Here is a 20,798-nt window from a genome sequence, read left to right on the forward strand (position 1 = left end):
TTGATTTTGTCAAGTACTATTCATTTTTCCATTTTTCCTTTTACATTGTCTCCTCTCACAAGTCCCAAGAAATACTTGAGGAAGTGTTTGTCTTTGGTTTGATTTTCGTTGGTCTAAAAGAGGTGGCCAAATGACCTATTGGCCTTGTTAATAAAATGATTAAATTGTTCCACCCCCAAATTGCCCCAGAATGCCAAAATTTGGAAATACTTCCCCACTTTGAGCTTAGAACTTGATCAACAAATAAAATGCTACCAGATAAGAAAACCAGATGTTTTCTCTTCCCTGAGCTGCTATGCCCCCCTTCCAGATGAGTCCAACTCCACTCTCTGTGCTTCAGCTTCCTTATCTATAAAATGAAATTGTTAGAAGCTCTTTTAGGTACCTTCTACTTCTAGATCTTTGACCTTTCCTCTGTTACCCTTAGGTCCTAAGATTTGAGGTTTTTTTCTGAGGGTTTTAAATTCTCAGCTGACTTTTTCTTAAAAAGTTGTTTTGATGGCTGCTTCAGATGCCAAAACAGTTTCCTATGACTCTAATTCTACATCATTTTCACCCACAGTCTGTTATAAAAATATTTAATTTTCCCATTATAGTCTTTTACTATAAAAAAGAGGCATAGGGAAGAATTTTTCCTCAAAATACCTTAGATAGAGAATTCATTTATTGAAATACAAGCCTTTAGAAAGCTTATCAGTACAGGTTTATGCCATCCCAACTTCATTGAACCACTAGGAAAACTGGAATCTACTTTTTTTTAATTTTGTTTTTAATCTATATATCTTGCTGCTTTCTATATGTTATATTTTGGAGTTGTTCTCTACACAAAAGATTTTATATGACTGTGATGGTGTTTGGTAGGTTTTCCTTTCATTTTGGTTATGTAGTTTGATATAAAAAGATATAAAATTCAACCTGTTTGGGAATTTATGGGTATTTATGTATTTATGAATATCTATAAGGACACTTAGTTAAATTAGAAGATAAGCAAAATTAATCTCAGCTGAATCCCAGTAAAAAATGATCTAAATGAATCTTAACTCTTTATGAGAAAGAGATGTCGGTACCATGGAAAACAATGGACTTTGGAGTCAGAATATTAGGGCAGAAATCCTACTTCTTGCATCAAATGCTTATGTGACCTTGGGCCAATTATGGAGCATCCTTAGCTTTCAGTATCTTCTTAAATAAAATGAAAAGAATGGATTAGATGGACAATATAGTCCCTTACAATACCAGATCTCTGATGCCATGATTGGTTTGTAATTGGTTTCATGTTGGGGGAGTGGGAGGAGAGAGGTTTTATGTGATTCAAACACAACCCTCTCTTTTGCCCCTCTATTTCTATTCCCCAGCTTGACAATACTACATTTCTTTTTTTTTTTTTAAATAATTTTTTATTGATAGAACGCATGCCAGGGTAATTTTTTACAGCATTATCCATTGCATTAATTTCTGTTCCGATTTTTCCCCTCCCTCCCTCCACCCCTTCCCCCAGATGGCAAGAGTCCTTTACATGTTGAATGGGTTGCAGTATATCCTAGATACAATATATATGTGCAGAACTGAACAGTTTTCTTGTTGCACAGGGACAATTGAATTCAGAAGGTATAAATAACCCGGGAGGAAAAACATAAATGCAAGCAGTTTATATTCATTTCCAGTGTTCTTTCTCTGGGTGTAGCTGCTTCTGTCCATCTTTGATCAATTAAGGCTCTCTTTATCAAAGAGGTCCACTTCCATCAGAATACATCCTCAAACAGTATCATTGTTGAGGTATATAATGATCTCCTGGTTCTGCTCATTTCACTCAGCATCAGTTCATGTAAGTCTCGCCAGTCCTCTCTGTATTCATCCTGCTGGTCGTTCCTTACAGAACAATAATATTCCATAATGTTCATATACCACAATTTACTCAACCATTCTCCAATTGATGGACATCCTTTCATTTTCCAGCTTCTAGCCACTACAAACAGGGCTGCCACAAACATTTTGGCACATACAGGTCCCTTTCCCTTCTTTAGTATCTCTTTGGGGTATAAGCCCAATAGAAACACTGCTGGATCAAAGGGTATGCACAGCTTGATAACTTTTTGAGCATAGTTCCAAATTGCTCTCCAGAATGGCTGGATGTGTTCACAGTTCCACCAACAATGTATCAGTGTCCCTGTTTTCCCACATCCCGTCCAACATTCCCCATTATCTTTCCCTGTCATTCTAGCCAATCTGACAGGTGTGTAGTGGTATCTCAGAGTTGTCTTAATTTGCATTTCTCTGATTAATAATGATTTGGAGCATATTTTCATATGTCTATAAATAGTTTCAATTTCTTCATCTGAGAATTGTCTGTTCATATCCTTTGACCATTTATCAATTGGAGAATGGTTTGATTTCTTATAGATTAGGGTCAGTTCTCTATATATTTTGGAAATGAGACCTTTATCAGAACCTTTGATTGTAAAAATGTTTTCCCAGTTTAGACAATACTACATTTCTTAACATCTTTGGAAGTGAGAGGAAGGAGAGCTAGCTCACAATGTTGAATCCATTCCAAAAAGCCAAGGCTTCACCCCACTATATCTATACAGGAATGCAATTTACTCTCAAAAATGATGTGCTACTCAGGCATTCTTGCTCTCTCATCAACTCAGCTCTGAATGGAAACTGGCTGCCTATTTCTACCAGTGTTACTTGATCTTTATAATCCTGACTCCTTGGTTTCCTAGACCCTTTTGGGTTTATAAGATGTATCTTGCTAAGAAGATGCATGGAGGATTAAATGCAATGGAGGTCAGAACATCTTTAGTTTTCAGGGAACATGGTGAATTGCCCTAGTAAGAGTGGCTTTTGCAAAATTTCATTGAGTTGAAACCATGTTTCAACCCCATACCATCTCCATTAGATTATATGCTTCTTGAGAGCAGAGATGATCTTTTTCCTTTCTTTGTATCCTGAGCACTTGCCACCATGGCTGGCACATATTTAGTGCATAATAAATGCTTGCTGACTAACAGTCTATAGATAATAGCATAGTAAATGCTTACTGAAACTAGATAAGGAAATAGTAATTTAGAGTGATCCATCCAAGATTTATATCTCCTATTGCCTCAACTGCCATCTGGGAGTACATGACTTCCCCACTTTTCACCTAAATCTATAATGGTTTTATCAGCAAGCTCTTTAAGAGAACTCTAAATTCTCCCCATTAAATCCCATCATATGTCAATATGATAAGTAATAGATGAATATAGCTACTTCTATTGAACAAATTAAAAATTGGCCCCAGAGAAGCTTCTAGAAGACATCCTCCCCACCCACATGCCTAAACTTATTCCTGGAGCACTCAGTACTGCCACCATTACAAAAGGCTGTGTGAGTTGAGTTGGGCTTTTATCTTGACAGCATATTGGCACTTCAGCTTTAAAAGCTTTTCCCTAACATAATGTTTCTGTCCCTAATGAGATTCAGTCCTACTGAATCAAAAAGACCCCTCTTCCCATCTTTTCCTTTGCTTTCTTTTAAATATTGCAGCAGGTATATTATCCAAAGCAATACCCTTTTGCCAGATTTGCTGCATTCCATTAACCCTAAGCATCTTTTCATTCAGAATATGTACAATTGTATGGGCATGTATTTACATGTATATAAATTTTGCATCTACTGAATGCTTCAGTCTCATTTGGATGTAAATTAAGACAATAACATTTCAGACAATCTCTAGGGATGTTGAAATCACATGCTGGTTAAAGGATCATCATCTCTCTCTGTCTGTCTTTTCTCCCATTTCCAGAACTTCTCTTCACTAGATTGCTAAGGAAAACAATCACAGAAAGACCAGCCCTCTGTCATTTCCTCTTGGTTTTTTGGAACATATTAAAGAAATCCTTGTCATACCTGAAGGTCTTGAGTTTCCAAAAGACTTTTATCATATTGACTATTTTCCTATTATTAGACCACAGAGCTCACTGAATATCCAGCCTCTTCTCATTTACAATCTAGGTATTCATCCACTTGAATTTCAATTTTAAAACTCTACTATGATTTGATAAAGACTTAAATTATTTTGCTGGATTGTGGGGGAAATAGAGATTAGTAATTATTATGAATTACACATAAAGCATGATCTTCTTCTTAAGCCCTGGTGAAGATTTGAGTCTGAAGTGGAATCAAAATTCAGCCAAGAAGCTGATAGATAGCTTCACAAAGAGTTCTTATCCTTCATTTGACCACCCCCATTCAACTCTCACCAGCTGAAGGTATTACTAGACTGACATCTATAATTTAGTCATATAACACTTATGTGTTGCCAATTTTTTTTAATACTAAGAATTTTTTCTGTGGTTTAATTTGAGCTTTAAAGTCTCAAGAATCACTTTCATTCCTCTCTGTTCATATTCTCAGTTTTAATCTGAAAATATCTTTCCAGGCAGCAAGCAGGCTGCACAATGGTAGCCTTTACTCTCCACCCACACCCCACCCCCACTCCTGAAAAAAGAAAAACAATCCTGCCCACACAAAGACTCTAGATGCTCAGTTTATTTAGAGAAAGGTTGTAGAAGCTGCCAGTGTGGTGCATGCAGGCTGGGAACCAAGAAACACGTGAAGCAGACTATCACCCCAACTGAGGATTGAACCAAGAAGGCAGGAGGGGCAGTGTCCTAGCAGGAAGAGCTTTTCTTAGATGACTAAGGCTTGAGGAGGAGAATTTTGGGTAAAGCTGTTCCTAAAATGATGCTATAAATTGGTGGGATTAGCCAAGATACTGCTGAGGGAGGCCCAGAAGCAGGAGGTAGCTGGTGGCTAAAATATAGAATGTCCCCATGGCCAATCTCCTCCTAGCAGGGCCCTCCTCATTCTGCTCTAGAGCTACTACTTGTAATTCTCTCATGTAAGCAGATTTCAGGAGTCCTGTAGTTCAATCCCTCCCTGAATCCCCTGCCATCCAAAGTCATCTGCTTGCAGTACAGAGTTGTTCACAACTGAAGCTTGTGCAGAAGGTGGAGGAAGGCAAAGGAAGGCAAGGTGGGTCCCAAATGCTAATGTTGGCTTGGCCACTGCTTAATAAATTGGGAAGAGTATCTTTTGTATGAGTTGAAACTCAATTTCGTACCTAGTTTCTTGACTCTTAACTTCCTCTTGAGAAGACCTTGGCCATGCTTCCTGTCTCCATGTTACCTGGTGGCTATCAATATTTTTTACTTAATCTGAAGCCCTTCTGTATTCACTGTACCACTATCAAAGAAAGCATTGATATTTAGGGAAAGGAAAGAGCATTGACTGAATTTAGAGAACTTGGGTTCGAATCTTAATTCTGAGGAATTCCACCCATTTAATCTTAGGCAGGTCCTTTACCATGCTGGGCTTCAATTGCTTCATCTGTTTTATGGGGGAGTGGTGGATTAAATAGTCTCAAAAGCCCCCTTCAGCTTCTATGGTAGCTCCATAGATGCCCTTCCCAGAACAAGCTGTCCTTTCAGAATTACAGCATTGCAAATGGCACATGGAAGGGACTCTTGATCTCAGTGTGGCTGGCCTAATCACAAACAGCATATCTCAACTTGCCTGAAAAAATGATTATTTCATCTCTGTTTAAAGACCTAAAGCATATGGCAGTATCCAGTAGTGAATACATGGTTTGGACTTGAATCAGGAAGATGCAGGTTAAAATCCTACTTCTGGCACGTATTCGTTAGGTAACTTTGTTGAGTTCCATTTTCTTCATTTGCAAAATGCAGATAATGATCATTGCAGTTTCTATCTTGTTATCTAGATTTCAACATAATTGTGGTGAGTTCTTAAATGAAGCAAGGTATACAGAGTACTACATAACAGTCACTTGTTCTGTTGATAATTCTTCATATTACCTTCCTTGTAATCACTTAATTGTTAATTGCATTAAATTAATTTTACCAGTATGTAAGAGAAGAGAGGCTTGCCCTCTATATCCTTCTACCTTTTTCCATGAACAATATATTTTCCCAAAATAACTTTCCAAAAGAAGTAGCATCTCTATCTAGAACAAGTTTATTCAATTTAATTTAATTCATCATCTAAAGTTATCTTTAAATTCCTCAGGCAAAGGACACATTCAATCTAGGAGAGAGAAACGATAAGTTGGAGTATAAGCCAGTTGTTCTTAAGAGGAAGACCAGAATTCAAATTTGGCCTCACATACTTTCTAGCTGCATGATCTTGGCTAGATCAATTAATCTAAATTATGATTATGAGGTCCTTGAGGGCAGACATTGTCTTTGCCTTTTTTTATATTCCCAGAATTTAGCACAATGCCTCACATAGTAAGTGCTTAATAAATGTTTATCAGTTGACTCACTTAAATCAACCTCCATCTCAATTTCCTCAAGTATAAAATGGGGATAATAATAGCATATACCTTCCAGGGTTGTCATGAGAATCAAATGAGATCATATTTATAAGGTGCTTTGTAAGACCTGAAACAAAAAAAGATCTATATAAATGCTATATATTATTATATGAATCCTTATGGAATGTAAGATTATACGGATTCATATAATAATATAGGTTTAGCCAAACTTTCTAGACTATCAAGATCCCTTTGGATACTTGCTGTCTCATACAATTCCTTGACTATCACTTCTAGATTGGTATAACTGTATATTTGATTAGTATGTCATCAATCAACTAATCAACTGACAGCACTTACTTAGCACTATTGCATTCAGACTGCTAGGTACTAGGGATGCAAATCAAAGAATGACATAAGACCAAGTCCTGAGATGACTCCATATAATAGGGGAAGACCACGTGTGTATATATACGTGTACATGTATACATACATCTCTATATACACACATATACATATGTGTAGATAATATATATGCAGAATATTAAATATGCTTATGATAAATATAAGTAAATAAAAGGTAATTTGGGGAGGATGGAAATGGGGAAATCAGAAGAGGTTTCATGATATGTGTCTTTATTCAAGTCACTGGAAAAATATATTAAACAAGCATAGAGACAAACACAAATCCCTGAAATATTCCATTGGAGACCTTTGATCATCCTGATATTGAACCATTAACTTACACTATGTAGATAGTCTAGATAGTTCTGAATCTAATTGTATTATAGTTTCATGTATTTTCCCCATCTTTTTTCACAAGGATAGTATAAAATGTTATATTAAATGCTTTTCCAAAATCTAGACAAGTTCTCCCCATAGTATTTCCCTCATCTTTCAGTTTGGAAAGGAATAAAGATATATCTGGCATGATCTCACCATCATTGTCCTATTGTGTCAGACATTGTTTTGTAAATATCTCTTCCTTCTCTATGTTTGCCAGCTCTTTCTTTTTCCTTAATAATTCATTTTAGAATTTCTCAGAAATCAGATTTAAACTCATTGATCAATAGTTTGCAAATTTAATTATTTTCCCCTTTTTGAAAATAGGGATATCTGACTTTCTCTTTGGTACTAAATCATACTTAGTTCATAAATCATACCTGTCAATTCTTTTATTACTCAAATATGTAGATCATATGGACCAGGCAAGTTGAATTCATCAAGCATAACTAGGTGATACAATAGATAGATGCTGGATTTTTAATTAGAAAGACCTGTATTCAAATCTAGCTTTAAACACTTGTTAACTTTGTGACTTCAGACAAGTTATTTCTCTCAGTTTCCATTCTTTCACCTGTAAAAGGGAATAATATACAGGGTGGTGAGTATCAAATGAAATGACATATGTAAAATACTTTATAAAATATAAGGTGTTACATAAATGCTAGCTATTACTATCTCTGTACTTGTTTTGATTATTCATTCCATGTTAGCCATTTTCTTTCTAATTCTGCTCCCATGACACCAAAAAGAACAAGTTTAATCTCTCTTCTGTCTCTTGTGACAATCTGCCAAATACTCCAAATACTTTAAATATTTGAACACAGTTCCCATGTTTCCCCCCCACCTCCCCTTCTTTTCTTTAATTCAAATATCCCTATTTTCTTCTATTGATCCTCACATGACATGAACTCACAAACCTAACTGTCCTTCTCTGGACACTTTCTAGAGTTATTCTCCTTAGCAAAGGGAAAACGTCTTTCCTTAAAGTGCACAGCAGAGCACAACTCAAACAAAACCTAGTAAGTTGCCTGAGGCAGAGTTTAAATGACTTGTTCCTGGTCACAAAACTAGTAAGATTCAGAGTAAAATTTGAAAGCAAATATTTCCAATTCTATGTCCTACCTTCTATCTACTGTCCAATTTTGCTTGTCAGTTTTGTCATCTAAAGAGAAAAAAAAAAAGACCTTGCCCTCACCAATTAGCGATACATGATTTTTCCTGATGTTTAGAATGGGAATATTAGGTATGTCATTCTTTGACTAGGATGCTACTGAAGTCAAATGAATGCTTCTATATCAGTTACACTTACCAGCATCTTCCCTATTAGCATGTGAATAACAATTTTACTGCTGAATTTTTGAAATATGCATTTTTTCTTTGTAATGCAGCTTTATAATTTGCATGGCTTTTCCCAAAATCCCAATATGAAAACTTCCTTATAATGCATAAAAGGCACAACTCCAAGTATCACTTTGCATAAACTATACTAATAGACTCTGTTCTTAATTTGGTTCAAGATTGACTAATTACACATCATATCTTATTTATCTACATTACCTCTTTACCATGCCATGTCTGAGAGGCCCTTATTTACATTTAACATTATTATGTACCTCTTCTTTTTCAGGGCAGAACAAAATCTGCTTTATTCCTGGGATGGTTGGACCAATTCTAGAAATGACACTCATTCCTGAAGTTGAACTCCGGAAAGCCACGATCCCAATTTTCTTTGACATGATGCTGTGTGAATATCAGAGGTGTGGAGATTTCAAAAAGGTAATAAATGAGGCAGAAAATGAATGTGGCATTTTATGTTGAATCCCTAATCTCTTACCCATTCTTTCTTAATGATTATTTGGCTCTGTCTACAATGAGCTTCAGCTGTAGTCAGAAGGGAACATTTATGACTGTATTCAGGTAAGAAAAAAACTGACAGATCTTATCTGGTCAGTATTCTACCACACCCTTTCACTTGGTGAGAAAGTAATATTAAAATGTGCTGTATTGCTACAAATCTCTTTGGTTCTCTTCTTTATAAGTTGTGATTAGGGAGAATTTTTTTTTTCCTTCTGTGCTTGGTTTGTGCTTTAACTCCTGGGACAAAGACACAGATATACATATCTGTAGTTAGAGAGGCTGTTAGCTCAGTGGATAGTGGAAGATGAGTTCAAATCCAACTTCCAGACATTCATTAGCTGTTTTGACTTGGGAAAATCACAGTACTGAGGAAGTTTACATCAGAGACAACTGAGTGGCTCAGTATCAAGAGTTCTGGGCCTGGAGTCAGAAAAAAAACAACTGAGTTCAGATCTGGTTTCAGACACTAGCTGTATGATCCTGGGCAAGTCATTTGTTTGTCTTAATCTACTGGAGAAGGAAATAACAAATTGTTCCAGTATTGCTACCAGGAAAACCTCAAACTATATGGCCCATTGGATCATGAAGATTCAGAGATGACTAATGACTAAACAACAAATATTCATAAATATAGACACATATATATGAATATTTATATATGTGTGTGTGTGTACATGTGTATATGAGCAAACCTATCCAAGATGCCTATCATTATTCACACTAGATATACATTAAAGGTACTATACAAAATGGGTTGAAAGAAACACCTCATTAGAAAGACCTCTAACTTTGTCAGGTGGTAACAGTGGTATGGACTAAAATTTTTGTCCAGCACAGAAGAAAACACCACATATCATTACTCATATGAGGTTTTTATTTTTTTTAAGTGAAAAATCAGCAAAATTTGAGTGATAAAACCCATTTCTCATGCCCAGTTAAGTTGTAACTGTTAAGAAATCCCCACCCCTACTCATCACCTTTTAGACAATAACTTCCTTTTTCCTGATAATCACAATGTCTATAAATCTTACATGTTCCATCCTAAGAAAGTTCAATGAATAATGACTGAGCTGACTTGTTCCCTGATTTCACCTGTGGGGTTGGAAATGTAATGAGTCTTGTATCTGAAGATCCACAACTGTAGCAAATTAGAAGTATTCTTTGATATTTTCCTTTCTGGCCATGGCGATAGAGTTTTCACTTAGAGATCACATGTTTTTACCTCTTTCCCATTGGGATAATGTTGTGAGAAATCTGACCTAGTTTAGGGATATAGTCTCTTGCCTGTGATCTGACATCATTACCACCATCCTCTCACCAAATGAGCTTATTCATCATACAGAAAATTTTGAGCATGCAGATTGATTTCATTCTATTCCTAGAGTACCTCACAGTCTCTTTCAGTGGCGAAGAGGCAAAGAAAGGATGTCTACCTAGACTCATTGACTCACTCAAATTCAGAATGGGGAAGGATCATGCTGTCCGACCGACTTTTTATAAATGCGAAAACAGGCTTCAGAGAGAAAGCAACCCATCCCAAATCACAAAGTTCAAGAATGTCACAGCTAGGACTTGAACCCAGATCAACTTAGGGAACATTTATGAACTACATTTTTTTTAAAGTACATATTGTTTGCAAGACATCATGGATAAAATGTTGGACTTGGAGTCAAGAGTAGATTAATTAAAATTCTGCCTCTGACATTTATTAGCTGTGCTTCAGTTAATTTCTCTGAGCCTTAGGCAACTCTGAGACTTACTACTAAGTTATAGACATTTAAATCAATGGGAGAGCACCCTCACACAAATGAAATAAGAATGTGGTACCTTATTATATGTAGGGGAATGTATTATATGCCATGGAGAGGAAGGGAAGGGAACAAGCATTTATTATGTACTGGCTATATACCAGGCACTGCCTGGCTAAAGTGCTAAACACTTTATAAATAGTACCTCATTTGATCTTCACTCAGCCCTGAGAAGTAGATGTTAATGTTATTCCTACTTTATAGTTGAGGAAACTGAGGCAGACAAAGATTAAGCACCTTACCTAAGGCCATACAACTAGTAAATATGTGAGGCCAGATTTGACTTCAAGTCTTCTTAACTCCAGGGCCAGCACTCTAGCCATTGTACCATCCAGTTGCCCCCTATGAATATGGAAATGAAAAATAACATGCTCCATATCCTTGAACTAAAGAGAATATAATTTTTGAGGTTATGTATCCATGATTTCATCAGTGCAAGAACCTCATATCTAAAAAATTTCTTTAGCCATTCAGATCAACAACCTGTCTATAATGTGTAATTTTATTTTTTTTTATTTTTTGAAGGTTAATAATATTTTATTTTTCCAATTACATGTAAAGAAAGTTTTCAGCATTCATTTTTGTAATATTTTTAGTTGCAAATTTTTTCTTCTTTCCTTTCTCAGCTCCCCCTCTCCCCATTACAGCACACAATCTGATATAGGTTATACCTATACAGTCATTTTAAACACATTTCTATATTAATTGTTCTGTGAAACAAAAATCATAACAAAGGGGAAAAATCACAAAAAAACAAAAAAAGTGAAAATCCACATTCATAGTTTCCATAGTTCTTTCTCTGAATGTGGATGACATTTTTCATCCTAAATCTATTGGAATTGTCTTGAATCACTGTATTGCTGAGAATAACTAAGTCTATCATAGTTGACCATCACCCAATTTTGCTGTTACTATGTACAATTTTTTCCTGGTTCTGTTTATTTAGCATTAATTCATGTAAATCTTTCTAGGCTTTTCTAAAATCAGCTTGTCCTTCATGTCTTATAAAGTATTCCATGCAATATGTAATTTTAAAGAGTTGTTTACAGAAGTTAATAGATTGTAGAAAGTCACATAGCTAATAGTGTCAGAAGTAGGGCTTACAATCAGGTCTTCCTGAGTCCAAGGCTGGCCCTCCATCCACTACAGAATTCTGTTTACCAATATATAATAGAAAATGTTACAGATATACAGATAAATATAATACAATACAGAATGGGAGGCAGACAAAGGAGAGGCATAATTTGAGAAGACAATGAAAGGAGGAGAATCGGAGTCTTTATGGAAAAAATAACATAAGAATTTGACTTAACTTAATAGCTACAGGCCTCAGTTTCCTCATCTGTAAGATTAGAGAGTTAAAACAAATAACCTATAACATGTCTTCTAACTCCAAGTATACAACATTATGATTCTATTATAGTAGAGCCTCTAGGTTCCTGTTTTCAGTCCCCACTTGAATGCTCTGGCTTGGTCCCCAGACATTGGCTGATCACTATTCTCTCAAAGTTCTGGAAATAATCCCGCGAAGTTGAGGTTTCTTATACTGTTGATCATACCTCCTCCACCACCAGATACACCCATCCAACCTGGTGTGCCAAGATATCATGTTCATTGCTTCCATCATACTATTCCATGACACAAGTATCATCACATCCTCTGACATCCTCTTTTCCTTTTGTCTTTATTTATTCCTAATGCCAGGGCCTTTCAAATGAGTCTTGTCTTTTCATTATGCAGCCAAAGTGATTTCTTATGTGCAAAGAGCTCATGTATAGAAATGCCTTTACCCATTCAGATCAACAGTCTGTCTATAATATATAATTTTATTTTTTTCTTTTTGAAAATTAATAATATTCTATTATATATCAAGTATTTACATCTTAGCTTCAATATTTGATCTTCCAGTGAATAGTCTGAATTAGTTTCTTTGAGTACTAACTTGTTTTTATCTTCTTGGTATCCAAGGAACTCACAAAAAGTTTTTTCCAGTAGCACAGTTTGAAAGTGTCGATTCTGTGGTTCTTGTGATCCAATTCTCACAGCCATATATTTCTACTGGAAACATCATAAATTTATTTATATTGAATCTTTATCAGAAAGGTGATATCTTTGCTTTTTGGTTTGCTGAATATATTTGTCATAGCTTTCCTTTCTCGGAGCAAGCATCTTTTAATTTCATGGCAGTAGTCACCATCTTTGCAAAGATCTTTGAGTCTGAGAATATGAAAATTGACACTACTTTAATTTCTTCTCCCTATTTTCCAGAAAGTATTGGGATCAGTTGCCAAGATTTTTTGATAAGCTTCAAGCCAGTTTTTCCTCTTCTCTTTTGCCCTCAAGAGGCTTTATCATTCTTCACTTTCTGCCATCAGAGTGGTGTCATCTGAGATTGTTAGTATTTCTCCCAACAGTCTTTAATTTTGAATTTTGATCCCCTCAATCTGGTGTTTCTTATGATGTACTCTGCATATAAATTAAATAAATATGGTGACAACATATAGCATTGTTGTACTCTTTTTCCAATCTTAAACCAATCAGTTGTTCCATGCTCAGTTCTGACTATTGCTTTTTAGTCTGCATACAGGTTTCTAAGGAATCTCTTTGAAGATTTAATATATTTTGTTGTGATCCACTGGTCAAAGATTTTAGTGTAGTCATAGACACAGTAGATATCTACCTTGAGCTCCCTTGCTTACTCCATAATCTAGCAAGTATTGGCAATTTGGTCTCTAGTTCCTCTGCCTGCTCTTTTGGTAATTCTTGGTTCACATATTGCTGAACTTGTAGAATACTAAACATAAGTTTGCTGAAGTGTGAAATGAGCACAATTGTTTCATAATTTGAACTTGGCATTGCCCTTCTTTAGGATTGAATTTAAATTTATCTTTTCCAATCCAGTGGCCATGGAAGAAAAAAAAATCTGTTGGCATATCAAGTGCAGAACTTCAACAGGTTCATCTTTTAGGATTTAAATAGCTCAGCTGGAATTTTTCACTTCCACCAGTCTTATTGTTTGCAGGGCTTCCTAAGATCCACCTGACTTTATTCTCTGGGATGTCTGGTTCTAGATCAGGAACTACATCATCATGGTTGTCATGATATTAGGATCTTTCTTGTATAGTTCTCTACATTTTTGTCACCTCTTTTTAATCATTTCTGCTTCTGTTAAGTCCCTCGAATATTTGTCTTTTATCATGCACATTTTTTCATGAAATATTCCTTTGATATCTCTATTTTCTTGAATAGATCTCTTGTCTTTCCCATTCTAGTTTTTTCTTTGCATTACCTTATTCAAGAAAACCTTCTCATCTCTTCTTGCTAGTCTCTGCATTCCTTTTCGTTTTCTCCTGTCCCTTTTGCTTTTCTTCTTTCCCCTATTTATAAAACCTCATTAGACAGCCATTTTGCTTTCTTGTTCATCTTTTTCTTTAGAATTTTTTTTGTTGCTGCTCTCTTTACAATATTGAAAACCTATGTGCATAGTTCTTCAGACATTGTATCTATAAGATCTAATCCTTTAACTTTATTTGTCATCCTTCAAATTCCTAAGAGATGTTATTTAGATTATATCTTTATGGTCTGATGACTTTCCCTATTCTTTAATTTAAGTCGGAATTTTATAATAAGAAATTCATGATCTGACCATAGTTTCATATCTTGTGCTTCTCCATCTTTGGCTGTAAAGTATATAATTAATTTGATTTCAATATTGACCATCTGGTCCTTTTGTAGAGTTACCTTTTAAAATGTTGAGAAAGTGTTTGCCATGAGCAGTAATTATATTAACAAACCTCTATTAGCCTCTGCCTGCTTCATTTTGTACACCAAACCCAAATTTTCCTGTTATTCCAATTATATTTTAATTTCCTAATTAAGCATTACAATTCCCTGTGATGAATGTTATATCTTTTTAAAAATATTTCTAGAAAGTGTTGCAGATTATCATAGAACTGATCAACTTTGGCCTCTGTGACATCAATGGTTGAAGCATGGACTTGTTAAATTCATCAATTCCCATCCATTTAAGTTAAACAAAGTGTTGAGGTTTAATCTTTTTGTCTCCTGTTTGATCACATCCAACTTAACTTGACTCATAGATAATACATCCCAGGTTCTTAAGCAATGTTGATCTTTACAGCATCAGACCTTCTTTCATCACCAGATACATTTCCACTGAGCTTCCTTTTGGTTTCTATCCAGCCACTTCATTATTTGTGGAATTTATTTGTAGGTTGTCCTTCACTTTTCCCCAGTAACATATTAGACACCTTCTGACTTCAGGGGCTCATCTTCCAATATCATAATTTTATACCATTCATTAGGTTTTCTTGGTAAAGATACTAAAGTGGTTGGCCATTTTCTACTCCAGTGGATCATCTTTAGTCAGAACTCTCCACTATGAAATGTCTGTCTTAGATCATACAACATAGATCATAGTTTCATTGAGCTATGCAGGCTCCTTCTCCATGACAAGGCAGTAACCCAGAAGAGGCAATTAGAATATGCAAAGGGATATTTCCTGAGGTTTTGCACTGAATACTGAGCCCATTATCTTCAGGCACCAAATATGTGCAGAGGGAAGAATACTGTTTGGGTTTAGAGAACAGGGGATATTTTGTACTTTCTGCTTTAAGGCTGAGTCTACATTGCCTTTTCTACACTGTCAGTCCCTTGAGAGAATAGCCTAAAATCTAAAGTGGTTAGTACAAAATCTCTTCCTCAAACTAAAGACACACTCTCCTTTCTATAGGCACTCTGTCTCTGAAAAAAATGGACTCAGTTGCAACACAAGGTACTGAGGCATATATGAAGAATTGTTGTTGATCACTTATTTCAATCATGACTGACTGTGATTCTTTTTGGGGTTTTCTTGGCAAAGATACCATCATTTTCTTCTCTAGCTCATTTTCCAGATAAGGAAGCTGAGACAAAAGGGCTAAGTGACTTGCCAGGGTCACACACATAATAAATGTCTGAGTCCAGATTGAGTCTTTCTGACTACAGACTTGGCACTCTATCCATTGTGCCACCTACCTGACTTTCATGTGTAGAATAAATGGGGCCAAAATGTACCTTTAGACTCCTAGCCTGGTGAATCACTTTCTTGCTCAGCTGCAGAAACTTCTTAAAAGATTGATTTCTTGGCCAATGGACCAATCCACTCTTTAGCTGAGTTAATGAAGTCACTCCTCAGGACTAGCCCTTCATCAGACTTATCATGGCTGTTACTGACTCCAGTGATCTTTGTTATCAATTCCCATTGATAAGGAGACCTCTGATGGTTCTTCCAACCTTTTGAAGCCACAAAGTCAAAACATAAGTAGATGAGTATTTAAAACCAGAATAGACTAAGAGTTTTTCAGTCATTTCAGTCATATTCAATTTTTCATGCCCCTATTTAGGGTTTGTTTGGCAAGAGATACTGGAGTAGTTTGCCATTTCTTTCTCCAACTCATTTTATAGATGAGGAAACTGAAGCAAGCAGGGTCAAACAGATAGTAAGTGTCTGAGGCCTGATTTGAACTCAACAAGATAGGTCTTCCTGATTTGAGTCTGGCACTCTATCTTGTAAAGGGCTGAAACTCTTGAGTTGATGCACTGAGGTCAGATAACCAAGCACTTAAGGTTAATTACTGATTAGACAATACTCTATTAGCATATGCTTGGAAAATGTCCCTTCCCACTATTCTATGATGGCTCCATAATTGGTGTATACAGAGAATTGTAGGAGGGATTAGGGGAGTGGAGTAAGACTAGCCAGAGTCACTTTTTGGGTGGGAGACGAAGAGGAGAGGTCATGGAGATCCTGTGTCCATCCAATTCACTTCTACCCCTAAAGACCAAAAATAAAGACCAAGGACTTTTGCTTATCCTGATTCTGGCTGATTCTAAGGTATCCAGGGTGCTAACTCAGTCTTCACATATCTACTACACCATCCATCTTCCTCCATCTAAGATTAGGAAAGAATAAACATAAAAGCAACATAGGTGCCACATGACAGCTGATTAGAGTAGCCTCTTAGCAGTTCATAGCAAGTAATGTTCCTAACTCAAAAGCTCCTAAGGAAGAAATGGAGAAATTGTTATTTCAAATGTTTCATATACACATGCAATTCTTGTTCAGCCTCTATTGAGCCATTAGTTCTTCTAGCTCCTTCAGTCCTTTTTATTCTTATATAATTTCTCATGAGCCCTCAGACACACTTTACTGGAAACTAAGTACCTAGAGTTCCATTTCTTGGATTGACAATAGGCAGAGAATATTGAACAAGTTTCTCAAGTTTTCTTTGACTTGTATACCACCACTATGTGATCCAAATGAAAAGTGGTAATAGTCTCAAAACATAGTGGCAGCAGTAAGAATAGAAGGAAAACCAAAAGATATGATTTGGACATAGAATTGACAGGACTTGGCAGCTAGTTGGATGTGGGGTTAAATAAGAGGAATCAAAGAGATAACTCCTTGATTTTGAGATGTATGAGATGTAAGATTTAGATTGGTGTCTTGCTTCTGCTATTCACTATTGGTATAGAGCACTTAGCATCTCTAAGTCTTGGTTTCCTTATCTATAAAATGAATGGATTGGACTGATCTCTAAGAACCTTTTTAATGCTGACATTTTTGATTTATTGGTATCTATCAAAAGTGACTAGGAGACTTTTGGTTCAATTTATGGAAACAGGGAGGTCAGGAAGAAAGCTTGTTTTTGAGAAAAAGAAGATGAATTCATTTTTATACACAATACAAAGAGTGAGGGTTCCAGTTAGGACATTTAAAGGTTAGCTAGTGAAACTAGCATGTCAAACAAACAATTTGACAGCTTTAAAATCCACATCCCTAGCATAAGTAAGCACTAGGTGGTTTCTTTGAATATGAGCAGACAGCTCTATCCTTTTGCCATGTCAATATAGATTTATAGTTTCATTTCTTCAGTTCTTCATTTCTTCAAAGTATTTGATTTAATTGTTTCATTTTTTTTTCCAAAGGGGGAAAAATTAAGAGAAAAAAGTAATCCTTGTAATAATCCTCTTCTCCCTCCCTAGATACATCTGCCTCTTTTAAAATTATATAGATAGATATAGATATGTTAGATTTCCTTTCCTCTATCATTCATTCTCAACTATCTGTGGACATATTCCAAAACTGCTTTTCTTTACCATGGATTGATCAAATGGGTACCATCTCTCCAATTACTGAGGTAAAAGTTTTTTTTGGGTTTTTTTTTTTTTTTTTTTTTTTTTTTTATGAAGCAAAGGCTTATTTGGGTTTGGGCTAGGTCTGGCTCTCTGGCTTTTTTATCCTGTATGAGCAGTTCCTCTTATTTTCCTGAGAAGAAGGGACACAGCCTCAGCAAACTCCCACAGATTTGGCATACATAAGTCATTTTTCTTAAAAGCATCAGTAGCCTGAGCCGGCTCTGGGATTAAGATCAGTGGTAGGACACAAGATGCCCAATCAGGACTCAGAGGGAGACTTTCAGCCTTGGCCAGCCAATACAAAACGCACTTCCTCTCACTTTGCATGCTAGAATTGGTGCTGAGATGGCAGTTCTTTTATACAACCTATGAATAGTTTCACAATAGGGATAGTAAGGACATGGTGGGTGAAGACTTTCCTGAGACAGGGACCCTGCCATGCTCTCAGCCCTGCTGTGCCCCTTATTCAGCCTTTCTTATTGATTCAGCACAAACACAAGGACTAGACATGGAGTTAAAAGATCTGAGTTGGCATCCCAACTTTACAATTTATTTGTCAAATCATGTAAACTTCTCTGAGCTTCAGTTTCCTCATATATAAAATGGGAATAATAAATAATGTAGTATGATATCTACTTCCCAGGGTTTTGTTATGAGGATCAATTAAGAAAATGCTATATAAAGCTCTTTGTAAACCTTATTTAAAATGCTATATAAATGTAACTGTTATCATCATTAATCATTATGATTACCCTCTTTGCAGGGTTTTTGTAGGGATCAAATGAGATAATAGATATTAAGGTTTGCAACAGGAAAATGTTCTATAAATGCAAGTAGATATTAATATTCCCACTTTGTAGGATGGCACCACTTGTCCCAGGGACAGTGTTTTTCTCTGTCATACCTGTCTCCCAAACTTCTTATTTTGGAGAGGAAGGGGCAGGTGGAACCTGAATCCCACTTTGCAATCCTGGATTGTGCTGGTGTGGAGAGCTCAGGCTGAAACTCCAGCTTGAGAGATTTCTGACTGTGACCTTGACTCTCAGCTCCCTACCAAAGACAGCCTAGGAATGGTTTAGAAGCAGCCAGTCTCTCTCTCTCTCTTTCTTCCAGCACCCTATAATTTCCCCCCTAGGGGATGCATTGTGGCCTCTAGACAGCTGCTTATTTACTCCATTCAGAGGGATAGAGGTTGCTCCTTCCCCTCCCTGCTTGGCAAGGAAAGAAACACTTGTTATATGATGGGAACAGTCCAACCTTTTTTCGTGATCTATACATATACAAGATCCAGGTTTTTTTCAGGAGAGCTACTTTTTGATTCCATTATTTAATTGTACAGCTTTATTGATAACAATTGACATTAATAACTACCTCTCATGAGCTTAGCTCTGGAGAGATCACATATTATGAGACAGAATCCCTCTTTGGTGAGTCTCACTGCCCAGAAATGTGGCTGGCATTCAAAGCCCCTTACAAACTACCTCTGTAGCCTTTTCTCTCACTACCCCCTGCCATTCCCTCCACCCCTCACACTATGCACTCTGCCAAGAATTTCCATCCCTTGCCAAGAATTTCCATCCCTTCCCCTCTCTGCTAATGCAAATGTTTCTGTTCTTTTAAAGCTCAAGTGCCACCTCTTCCATTAAACTTTCAAACTACAGTAATCTCTCCCTCCTCTGAAATTCTAGAGTTTTATACAGGTACTGTCTTATGTTGGTGCCTTAGGTGTCTTTGTATGTAGGTATTTTATCTTTCCAAATAGATTGTAAAGTTCTTGGGGGCAAGACTACATGCATCATCAAATTTATCATAGTATATTCCCTATGCTTAATTCATTGAGAATAATAAAGTTTTCTCCATATGAATGAATGAAGGAATCAATAAATTTTATACACACACACACACACACACATACACACACATATATATACAAACATACATACTAAATATAGGGGATATAAATAAAAGAGCAAAACAGTTCCAACTCTCAGGGAGCTCACATCCTAAAAGAAAACATAGGAGAAGGCTGGCCAAGGAAAGTTATTTTAGTTTGGGAAATCATAGGCATAATAAGTGAAACAATTAGTCAGGCAGTTGAGTCCTTTTGAATCCAAGTAGTATTGATGTGATTACCGTTCTTAAAGCAAGAGTATTAAGGAATATTCTTTTCTTTAGTGGAGAACTCTCTCAGATCCACTCTTCTACATCCCAGAATGCTGTGCTTTGCCCCTAAGAATAAAGTAAACCTAAAGTCATCCCTCTTCTTTCCTGATCTTTCTCTCATTCTTCCTGACAAAGGGCAAAATTTGCTTCAAAATTAATCATTCAACCAATAAGCATTTATTAAGTGCTTATTGTCAAGCATTGCACTAGGTCCTGGAGATGCAAAGTCACTAGATATTATGAGTATTTAAGGTTGTATCACAACAGAACAAGATTCCAATAGGGCTGCCTGGCCTATAACAATAATCATTATAGGTATTATAATAATAATAGATTGTATTTTATTCTGCTTTAAAGCTCACAAAACACTTTCCTTGTGAGGTAGGCAGTACAAGTATAAACATCCTTAATTTCAAGAAGAAACTGAAGCTCTAAGTATTTAAATGAAATTGCCTTCAATTAAGTTGAGAAGCAGAATGAAGATACAAATATTCTAACTTGTGACCCATTGGTCTTTTTCCTAGAACTTTTTAGGTCAGGTGATGCAGAGCAATATGACAGGACTGCCTTTGCTGACTGGATGAGCTACAGACTTTCTCCATTGTTATTAAGGCTCAGGTGTTTCCTAAAGCTAAGAATTTTCCTTAGAGACTGATATATTT

At 36.1% G+C, this 20,798-nt stretch overlaps 1 protein-coding gene across 1 annotated transcript in view; it reads left to right on the forward strand.

Moving 5' to 3' along the window:
• DOCK2 (dedicator of cytokinesis 2) overlaps window positions 1-20,798 on the forward strand; it is a 449,319-nt gene that overhangs the window by 377,553 nt on the left and 50,968 nt on the right. Inside the window, exon 31 of the mRNA XM_051978885.1 lies at window positions 8,736-8,884. Within this exon, the coding sequence (XP_051834845.1) occupies window positions 8,736-8,884 (149 nt within the window). The remainder of the gene's footprint in view (window positions 1-8,735; window positions 8,885-20,798) is intronic.

Source organism: Antechinus flavipes, chromosome 2, assembly GCF_016432865.1.
Source record: "Antechinus flavipes isolate AdamAnt ecotype Samford, QLD, Australia chromosome 2, AdamAnt_v2, whole genome shotgun sequence".
In the NCBI taxonomy this organism is placed as follows: Eukaryota; Metazoa; Chordata; class Mammalia; order Dasyuromorphia; family Dasyuridae; genus Antechinus; species Antechinus flavipes.